The following is an 11,416-nucleotide window of genomic DNA, read 5'->3' on the forward strand; positions in this document are numbered from 1 at the left end:
AATAAAAAGTAAACGCCTGGTCATTCTTCTTTAAAAATTTCATCTCAAGAATTTATTTTTTCAAACCCAAAAAGTTATTATCTTTATTTAGTTTGTTGACAGACCAATGAGCATGCATACACAAATGACAATGTTGTCAATATGAAATGAGGATGAAAAACAAAGCATGGCATGTTAACTGTTAAATGAATGATTATTTTTATTCTGCCTGTGTTTTAGATATATGCAAATAGACTCATAATTGTTTGTTATTTTTATAAGTGAATGTGTCTACTGTGTGAAATGTGTAATGTGTGGAAGAGGAGGTTCCAAGGTGGCAGGATGGGAGGGAGGAAACTGAGGGGGTAAGAAGTTTCTTCGAATGACATGGTCATTCCAAAACATGCAAAAAGGAAATTAAACATACAGTATTTAAAGATAACGAGGCATACCTACAAATAAAAACACATTGTATATTTACTTTCCAACTACATTCACCAATGTATTGAAAAAGAAAATGTTGATTTGTTTTGGACTGTTGTATTTCATTCATATAACTTTTGTTTTCCGAATGAAATACTTTCTTGACACTCGTTTAGTAATCAAAGGTTACCCAACTTTTAAAATGTCCGTGCGCTTTAGTTAATACAAGGAGCTGATACTGTCGGTCCCCTGCTTTCTGGGTGGTATGAGGAATAGGTCTGTGTAATACGAGGACTAAATATTGAACGTTTTTTTGAAATATTGCGTGCACAAGCCAAGTTTCCGAGATGGTTGCCATGGCACCATCATTCATCCAATCACAGCCTTGATTTAATCAGGTTGAGGTAATGTCATGAAGAATAGGTATCTGCAATATGAAAGGTGAATTTTAAACTATTTTTTGAAATAACATGTTGATAAAAGTACACGGATGGATGATAGTACATGCTGCAAGGCCATCGACGGATGATCGGTCGGTCGGTGGATGGAGCTCATTTTAATGTCCCCCATCTCCGACCTTGTTGGAGGGGTGGGGGGGGGGCAATAATATGAATTCCCTCACAAGGAACTTCAAGGCAGGAAAAGGCCATGAGCCCCAGCAATTCTGAGTTATGATTGCAAACCTATGGTTGTTTGTCAGTGCTCTATTATTTTTAAATGCTGAGCATGAAGCAAGGAGGCAACGCTTACCATTTTTAAAGTCTTCGCTTACCATTCTTAAAGTCTATGACTCGGCCATGGATGGAACCGCCATCCTCCGAGACTGACTTTGTACAATCTAACCATTACACCACCGAGACGAGTTAAATAATCTCTCAACCAGATAAGAAGGCTAAAGCAATCCCTCAGACGGCAATGGCTGAAGTAGAATGAAGGCATCTCAGTTCATGTGCAACTTACTCTTGCGTTTCGTTTCGTCCTGACTCTCTCGAAGAAGTCGGTCACTGATGGCTTTAGCATCAATTGCCTTTCTTCCAAGTTCTTTTTGCCGAACTTCCTGTAACGCATAGGGAATAAGAAAGACATTGTATCTATTCTGCAGTTTCCATTGTGATGCATCCAAATACATTTTCATCACACAACACCACAAGCAAAACAGATAAGAACTCTCAGACGAGGAATAAGCAGATAGTAAAGAGTTACTCACATGCCTTGCTTACTTTGCATGGTTAATGATGTTCTTATGTTATCCAAAAGTCATGGGGCATGGAATTGTATTGAAAATGCATAAGAAGCCTTGGTATGCAACCATTTAAAATATCGTCGGGCTTCCCTCAGGTTAATCTTGAAGTGATCGTTGTATGATCTGCCAAATCGAACGCCAGGGATGGTTTGACTGCTAATTTTCTGATTTCGGAGAAATCTCTCTGTTGTTGAGATGGGGATGGCTATTTTAATCGGTTTTTGAAATATCACAGAGATAAAAGCACATGGACGGATGATGGGTTATGGATTGATGAATGGTCGGTCGGTGGTCGGACGGATCTCATTTTACTTGTTACGACTTTTACTTCCTCGAGACAGTCAAGTTTGCTTATCGTTTTGGCACACCAGCATGAGCCGACACAACGACAACGTGTAACGTGTATCGCGGACGGCCCATGCAAGGGCTGATCTGAGGATCTCAAACTGTCTGATTGGTAGTAGCGGCGGGCGATGTGTACAAAGGGCAGGGACTTGATCAATGTGAGCTGATGACTTGTGCTTTCTGGGAATTCCTCTTTTGTGGGACACTGTCTCAAGCCCCAGTCCCCATCACAGACTGGGCTCAGAGGTTTACCTGCTGAACCCTCTCCATATCAACAACAGAGAAAGGCCAGAATGGCTAAAAATAAAATATGATCATTTAAATCGATTAACATTTGATTAAAAAATAGAAATAAAAATTGAATATGATCCTCATTTAAACTCCTTCCTATCCCTTCTTTCTCTCTGACTTGATGCTCTGAAACTGAACAATGGGAGTCTTCCCTGACTATTTATATTTTATTTTGAGTATTTTAACAATTATGAAAGTGAGAAGTTTGTGGGAAAATGAAAACAATTGGAAAAGGGGGCTGTCGCATGACTTTTGATCACACAGGATATATAAATCAGTGACAACAGGCCTCTGAAATTATGTTCATTGGTGTGTAAGTGAATATGGACAAAACCCAGAAGCTTTGTATTATGACAGTTGTGTATTATGTGCAAATCACCATCTCTGCACTCCTGGCTGCATGCAAAGCATTGTTGGCCTCTTCCTCAGCTTTCCTAAGCATCTCCACGATTTTTGCATAGGAGTCGGATAGAATGATCGCCTTCTGCAAAAACTCATCCTTGCTGGTATTCTTCACAAGGCTAAATATAACACACAGAAGTAAATGAGAAACATATCGAACAAGTCCAAAAAAAGTACAGTCGATTGTCACAAATTTTAACTGGAGAGTTCAGAGAACACTTTAACCTGCAGTCTTGAGAAAAAGTACACGGGAAGGGTCTTTTCAACTCTTGCTTTGCGTTTCCGAGCACAACCTATTGGTTCACGAGTCAGTAAGTGACCACTATATTCGTTATGGGTGTCTGTCTGTCTGTCCCGAGCATAGCTCCGTGGGTTTTGATCCGATCTTTATAAAATTAGGGTGCGAGGTTTGTATCATGACTTAGTTGTGTTTTCCGGAGAATGCGCATGCTGCGCCCATTATGGGTGGAGCCACGCCCAAAAAACACGTGTTTTTAGGGGGTAGCCAGTTTCAAGTTACATCTTCTCTGAGGGGGTTTGTCGAATCTGGCAGGGGTTTCGGTATTTGGTTCACCCAATGGCACCAGCATAGCCCCACAGAGCTCGATTTTTCATTTTCGTCCCAAGGTCAAGGTCATGAACTTAGAAAATGTCAAAAAAATCAATAGATTGGGCATCGAGCTCCTCGGGTTTTCAACTGTTTCGAATGAAAGTTGGTATGCAAGTAGTGCTCTTCGATTCCTCAACTTTCATCATTTACATTTTTCCCGATTCCTGCCAGTTTGCTCGTGGCATCCCCTCGAAGGTCAAAAAATAAAAAAGGCGAACCGTGTACATTGCTCGTGATGGCCTAAATGGCCTAAAATGCTGTAATATTTTGTCCAAGTACTGCTAAACTTGAGATTTATGGAAGTGACAAGAAGGTGATTTGTGTTCTGCATTGTTCAAATATGTAATTCAATTTAAATAAAATGAAGGTTTTGAAGACTGGAGAAAAAGAAACTTCTGTCAGAAGATGCACTTTCTTTTACACCACCTCAACCAACACGTTCAATTAGTTCTTCATGCCTATTATTTGTGTCCTTTATGATGTCCCTAAAAACAGTAAGTTTCCTGTTTGGAATGATTCTCAATTTTGTTTGACTGCCAAACAGACTGACAGAGAAACAATATTACCTTCCTCCACTCTGTGCACACACAATTCCATACAATTTGTTAAATTCAGAGCCAAAGTACTGGTAAACTGCAGCTTCATGTTCTGATCCATGTTCCATTTCATGTTATACAGGTTTCAACATATAACATTTAATTGAAATGAAGTAGTTCCTCAATCACATCTGAAGACAGACAGACAGACATCCATCCATTCCATCCATCAGGACCATGCTCTGTACAGAGCGTTGGTGCTGCCTAAGTAGTTTCTTGGCTATTGGGCACAATCCTGGATGGGTCACCACTCTGACACAGGATACCAGCATGCTGGCACTCATTTTGCCGACCTCAGAAGGATGACAGGCAGCTACCCCACCTATAATTAATTCAACAGTCGAGCGGGATTTCAACTCAGGACCCTGGGATCCCAAGCCCACCACCCTAACCATTAAGCCAATACCATGCAGACAGTCAGACAGAGAGACAGAGACAAAGTGAAGCAATTGCTTAATCATGCTTCCTCCCTCACCTCCCTCTTTCTCTCTCCCTCCCACACCACCTCCATCCCTCCCTCTATCCCTCCCACACCCCTCCCCCTCTCTCTTCCTCACCCCTTCCTCTCTCTCTCCCTGCCCCACCCCTTCCTCTCTCTTCCTCCCACACCCCTCCCCTCTCTCTCCCTCCCACACCCCTCCCTCCCCTCTCTCTCTCCCTCCCACACTCACTCTCTCTCCCTCCCACACCCTCCCCTCCCTCTCCCTCCCACACCCCTCCCCTCCCTCTCCCTCCCACACCCCTCCCCTCCCTCTCCCTCTAACACCCCTCCCCATCTCTCTCCAACACCCATCCCCCTCTCTCTCCCTCCCACACCCCTCCCCCTCTCTCTCCCTCCCACACCCCTCCCCCTCTCTCTCCATCCCACACCCCCCTCCCACACCCGTCCCCCCTCTCTCTCCCTCCCAACCTCACGCACATTCCTTCTCCCTTCACTCAATTTAACTTTCCCCATTTTTTCCCCTCTCCCGTTCATACATAATAGAGAAATGGCCCATTAATCTCAATGACACTTCATTTGATTGTGTTGAATTCTGTTTGAACCCACTGTGAACACTTCATATATATATACACCCATTAATCAGACATATCTGCTGCAGTCATAATACCTGATTCCCACACCTTTGTTTCTATCTGGCAGTTTATTTATGTATTTTTCATGCTGTATTGTATTTGTATTTAAATTGTTATTTTATTCATAACGTTCATATTGCCGTTGGCTTTGTAGGAAAAAAAATACTTACCTGACTAAGCTACGCTCAATGTGGTGAGGTGGGAGAAACAAGGAAAAATTCTCACAGATTCGATTTTTCACTGATCCATATAATTTCCAGAAAATATTTATTTGAGTTGATGATTGGATGGTATTGGAGTATAAAATGCTTGAAATGAGATTCCATGAGCATTCTGTACAGGCTCTGTGTTATTGAGCGTATCAGGTCAATGAAATCTTGAACTGCATGCTCACCAACAGGCTTGCGAAGGCCGATCATTTTGACAGGCTGCACTTTCCTACTTTGTGAGTGTATATTTTTCATATTGGCTACTCAAGTCAGTTGAATGCAACAACATATTGTGTGATCAATATTATGGTGAAATTATAATTTGGTTGTGAGCATGGAGGTAATGGTTGTGCATTAACTTGGCTTTGTGTTATGATATAAAAATTTGTGCAGTAATGGACCCAAGAGGAGGCCCATCATGCCTGTGATTCATTCACACCCCAGCAACTAAATGTATCACTTCATTATCGATGATATGAACCCATTTGTGTACCATTTACCAAACAAATTACTTGGAAGGAGGTGGGAGGATTGGGGGTGATTGGGGAGAAGGAGTAGTGGGAAGGAGAAGAGTGGGACGGGGTGAGGGAAGAACAAACCACAGCACATTCACCTTTTGACTCGACCCTCTCACAGACATCACAATCACAACACCTATATACAATCACCGATCCAATCCAGAGCTACCTGTGACTACCAGTCCTTACAATGTCCAAGTAACTCTCTATTCTCAACGCTTCTATGTACCTTTATAGTTCTAGGTTAGATTATCAAAAGTTTCTGCTGGACTACATTTCCAGGAAGTTATTATTTAAATGAAAACAGTTATTTGCACCTTTCCAGTTGTTTGGCAACATCTCGCAATGAGCGTGCATGTTCTTCTGCCTTCTGCACCAAAGGTTCTTGTGAGGCACCTTGACTCAGACGGTCCACGTGCTCAGATAGTGGTCTTTCTCTCGCATCCACATCAGCAGCCAGTTTCTCAAATTCCTGTCATGAGTAAAAGGATGCCCATACAAGGTTATATCCTGAGAAACAAAACACGTTCTTACAAGTATGAGTCATTGAAGTTGTGACATACATTTATCATTAGGTTTTTCTGTCAACAGAGGTGCTTTTGGATATTTTATTGAAGAAAAGGAATAAACTCAAAATAGTGACCATCTTTTTCTTGAGTTTATTAGTAAGATTCTCTGCCGGCAACCCCCTTCTGGTGAAACTGCCAAAATCAAGAATCACTGCTCACTTTCACTCTTTCATTCCTCTTTTTCCCCACCTTTGGAACAAACTCCCACACTCTCTTCAATCCCACTCTTCCCTCCAGGTCTTCAAAACAGCTGTTCACCACCCTCTCGTATCTTCCCCCATCCAAAACCACGATCTTTACTATCCAGGTTAATCCACCCCAAACCCACCTCCTTCAAATCCTGTTTTCCCTGCTGAACGTCCCTGGAGTATCCATCTTGTATTCCCCATGTTCCCCGCTCCATCCTGCTCCATTCTACAGATCTCCTAATGTCTCTGTTCCCCACTGTTTTGTGCTTCCCTCTCCCATCCCTCTCGTCTCTTGCTCCCTTTGTTATACTCTTATATGTTAGCTCTTGTACGAGCCTCAACAATGTATCCAGATATACATATTTATATATTATACATAAATTTCGATGGATATTGAATAAACAAACATGTATGTATAATATATGTCCAGTGTATGACTTTTCAACGACTCCATTACATTGAACTTGCAATTGTCTCATCAAAGCGGAAGCTTTAATCTGCCATCATCATCATCATCATCATCATCATGTCCCATGCCCTATGCAGAACATTGATGCTGCCAAAGCAGTTACTGGGGTTACAATTCTGGACAGATCAGTACTCCGACTGAGGAAGTCAGGGCAGGAATTTGTAATTTGTTCATTGTGCCGGCGATAGCTCGCCCACTCTCCGCAAAGGACACCGTGGGATCTTTAACGTCCACCAACTAATGCCGCCAGATGGGACGCCAAGTTTATCATCTATCCGAGGGACGGCACACACACCCAGGCTAGACGGCTCATCGGCAAGTATGTCTACCTCATGGCCATCCTGCCAACCCTTTTTGAAGGCAATGCAACCATCATCAAATGCTCTGCGTCTGCATCTTTTTCGATCAAAATATTCCTGACCATTCTTGTCGTCTCCAAATCATTCAGCAGATCGTGTAGCTCCTCCAGTTTTTTCTCAGATTCATCCAACGCTTTTTCAGTCTCATCTTTGAGCTGACGTACTTGCCGAGCATGAATCTGAGTCAGACAGGCATGACAAATAATAAGGCTCATCACAATGGATCTACTAAATGACAGTATACATCTTTCAAGTGCTCGAGCACTTGTCAACTCTTTTATAATAAAGAGAAATTTCAATTATGTCTTCCAGAAATTTAAAGTTGACAGAAAAATAATCACAAAGGTGGATGAGTAAAGATGTTTCCATGAGTATGCTTTTTGATAAAAATGCTCATGTGTACACGACACACGGCATGCTATTTTATTGTTTCCATATACTTTTGACATGGTTAGACAGATTAATTCGTGAAGAATTATTAATGTCCTGCTATTTACAAAGATCTCCACTTCTTGAAAACAACAACCGAGCAACCATTATGGCTGCTACATTGTGTCAAAGCTTCAGGTCCAACTTAAATTGGAAAATTAAATGAGCTACAGTTGCTCTTGTATACCAGACTCGGTGGTGTCATGGTGAGAGCATCCCCTCTGAGTCTAAGAGGTTGGCCATTCAAATGCCAGACAGGTTACGTCAAAGACAATCAAGAACGACATTTGGTATAGCACATACCTCCACCAGGCTGAACAGTTTACGTTTTGTCTCCCATTGATAGGCTGGATCTGGATCGGGACCTGAACCAAAATCGAATTGGCTTATTCTTATCAACTTACCCACTCATCCACCAAGTTTCATCTGAATCCGCCCATGACTTTTTGAGATATCATGCTATGCATAGTTTTTGGCCCTATCTCTCAATGGTGAAGAAACACTTAAAAAAAAATTATCGTATCCAGATCCAAATCCTGATCTTCACCAAAATGGAATCAATTCATCCGAGTCACACATCCAGCCTGTCCTCCAATTTTCGTCTGAATCCTTCCACAACTTTTTGAGACATCCTATTCACAGAAAGACAAACAGACAGACAGCCAGACGGGGGTGAAAACATAACCTCTGTCCACCTTTGGTGGCAGAGGTAGAAACGTTACGTGCTGTGCAGCATTTGAAAAGGGTAGAACAGGGACAAACAATATAGGTTGGCAATAATAGCACAGGCTTTGATTGGCCTAATGACCTCCTCCTGCAGTGCAGTATCTTTAAAGGGAACTTCTGTTACTGCTGACAACTGATTACTCAAAATTCAAACATAATTTTCAGGCTTTTCTTTACATCTCACCAACTTGAGAAACTCCCCTACATAAGTTTGTCAGTTTTGAAGGTCCACATGGAAAACCTTTTGAATGCATTGTCCACCCCAAAATGATGTTAACCACACAAGAAAATTGAAGATCATACTAATTCCTATGCCAGACAATCAAGCCTTTTTTTAATACAAAATCGAGGTTCATGGCAAAGCTTGGTGATGGAGGGTAAAAAGGCAATTGTAATGACAGTGGAGCAGTGCAGCTGCAGTTGGACACAATAAAGAAGGGAATGAACAAACAGGAAAAGAGGAGAGAGAAGAGAGGACAGAACAGTATCTTACAAGTAAGAGGGTCGAGTTAGGCGGTTAATAGTTAATGAAAGTGTAGAAAAGATGACGGGTAAGGTTTGGGGGTTTGTGGGTTGACCTCACGTAGTGGTGGACCACATGCTTGAATCTCTGAGGGTAGAGTGGAATGGAACAGATCCAGGAAGACAGTTCCACAGACAGGAGAAAAGAGGAACAAAAGAGTGGAACTTTGTGTTATGCCTGTATTTTGGGAGTTGAACCAGGAGAGGGGTTTGAGGAGAATAGGAGGGCTAATGCTAACTTTTGCCTTGACGAAGTGCAAAGGCTCGAAAAAAACAAATCAGTAAAACCTTTTTTCCATGGCAAGAAACACTTATAAAACTTCAGTTCAATGAAAGAAACAGGTAAAACGTCAAAAATTAAAACTGGGATAAGTAAAAGAAGGTGGGATAGCAAATGGAGTTGGAGAAAAATTAAAGGAAGAAGCAAAGGGTCTTTCTTCTTCCATATGCAGCACAAGGCTGTGGGGTAGCATCATTGGTTGGGGGCATGTCTGTGCCACTGATGCAGTGTTCTCTGTGGGTTAGGGCAGGCATTTGTTGAGGGTGTCGACGATAGCTCGCATACTCTTTGCAAAGGACACCATGGGAACTTTAACATCCACCAACTAATATTGGCAGATGAGAAAGCAAAGGATGTTCAAAAAAAAAAAATAGTAGGAAAAGGAAGTGAGGTTCGAGTTGAGAGTCAAAAATCCTGACATTTTTGCATACATAATATATAAGTAACACCTTATAATCAATTAACCACAACTTGCTCCAGACTTTAGCTCATTTGCTTCATTTGGTTGTAAACATAAGTTTAGGATGAATAAAAAGAAACACAAGAACAACCAACGATTCGAGTACCAAGAAAAATTGATCAATGTAAACGATGGAACACCTTGTTTTGTTCTAAGGTATCTTCGTTGGCACTGTTCTGAGATTCAGCATAGTTTGTTGCGTTCCTCGCACTATTAACCGCTTCCAAAATGTCAGCAAGGAGAAGTTCATGTTTGTCAAGTAGTTGACTGGCCGCTGTCTTTTCATTTTCGAGCTCCTGGACACGTCGTTGAAATTCAGTCTGAACTTGCTTCAACACTGAGAGTAAAAGTGAAAAAAAAATTGTTTGCAATGTTATTAATCTCATAAGATGAAGCCAGAAAATGATGGTTTAAACAATCAGGTAAACTCTGTTACGTTAGTCCAGCCTTGGTCTTCATACAGCCACGACCTTGGCTATTTTTTCACCTCTTTCCCCATATAGATCAGTTCATTCATTCATTTTGTATATAGTCTGTGGCTGCTGCTTGCATTATTGGTCGGAGCATGGCTGTGCTGCTGATGCAGTGCCCCCTGGGAGGTTAGCAAATTAGTGCAACTCCATCATCTGCCTTTGTGTGAAAGGCACCATATTGTTTCCCAGTATTTTTTTTTTTTTTTGTTGGTCAATCTTCAGTGTATGAGAGATTGTTCTGAGCTCTGGCTGTTGAGAAGCCAGCAATCTATATGCCCCCAACCTTTCACCATTGATGTCATATATCTAGCACTTCACCTTTCAATTACACTTTATTTTTAACTTGCTTCCAGTGGACAAAATAATTGTATATAATCAGGAGCTGTGACTTTTTCTCATTTTATCGAATAATCCCTCCAGCTCCAGACCAGAAATGTTGATTATCTTTTCCATGCACGTCAAATTATACAGCTTAAAATTTATTTTATGCTTCTACTTTGTTTCTCTTACAAGGAATTTAAATGCAAGAGGAGCCCTTCAATGACTGTGCTAGTGTGGCCAAACTATTGCTGTTTGTCCACATTCTATCTTTTTTTTTAATGCTGAGCATTAAGCAAGGAAGCAGCAAGTACTTTTGGTATGTTTTTCACTTATCTGGAATTGGAATTCCTGATAAGGTATTATCATTGTTCACCGTCCGTCTATCTCCTATTTCGACATCTCTGGCCAAACCGCCTGGCCGATCCGGCTGAAATTTGGAAGCGACATTCCTCTCCTGACCGGTAACGATGCAGAGCTGGTTCCAGTCACGTGACTACGGAGGTCAAAATGGCCGACAGTAAATTTCTTCAAAAATCTTCTCCAGACCCACCAGTCAGACCAAATTTGGATTACGACACATTAGGCCAGGTCCCAGATAAGCTACAGATAGAGTGGTCCTATTTTTGTACACTGCTCCTTCCCAATTCCATTTCCAGGTGATGCATGACATCATCACTGGGTGCCGAAGGAAGGGAGCACTCAGTTTTTTTTCTCCGTTTGTTTGTTTTTTTTTGTCTGGGCGATATCTCAGCCATCTTTTGAGCTAGGAGGCTGAAATTTGGAGATAAAAGTGAAGATGTGCTTTGGGAAATTTTTTTTTTAATTTTTTGATTAATCACATAATTGATGAAATAATTAATTATTATCGATTTATTTATTTCCTTTCTCATCTGGGCAATATCTCTAGCACCTTTTGAGCTAGGAAGCTGA

The 11,416-nt window shown here is 41.4% G+C and overlaps 1 protein-coding gene across 2 annotated transcripts in view; it reads right to left on the reverse strand.

The window, feature by feature from the left end:
• Positions 1 to 11,416, reverse strand: part of LOC147020178 (laminin subunit alpha-5-like) — a 189,715-nt gene that overhangs the window by 37,157 nt on the left and 141,142 nt on the right. For both annotated transcript variants that reach the window (XM_085895279.1, XM_085895280.1), the window contains exons 52-56: positions 9,833 to 10,029; positions 7,338 to 7,454; positions 6,008 to 6,162; positions 2,661 to 2,802; positions 1,363 to 1,459 (exon numbers count right to left, since the gene is read on the reverse strand). In XM_085895279.1, the coding sequence (XP_085751405.1) occupies positions 1,363 to 1,459; positions 2,661 to 2,802; positions 6,008 to 6,162; positions 7,338 to 7,454; positions 9,833 to 10,029 (708 nt within the window). The remainder of the gene's footprint in view (positions 1 to 1,362; positions 1,460 to 2,660; positions 2,803 to 6,007; positions 6,163 to 7,337; positions 7,455 to 9,832; positions 10,030 to 11,416) is intronic.

This window comes from Eptatretus burgeri, chromosome 9 (assembly GCF_056783735.1).
Source record: "Eptatretus burgeri isolate ZD-2024b chromosome 9, Ebu_testis_v1, whole genome shotgun sequence".
In the NCBI taxonomy this organism is placed as follows: domain Eukaryota; kingdom Metazoa; phylum Chordata; class Myxini; order Myxiniformes; family Myxinidae; genus Eptatretus; species Eptatretus burgeri.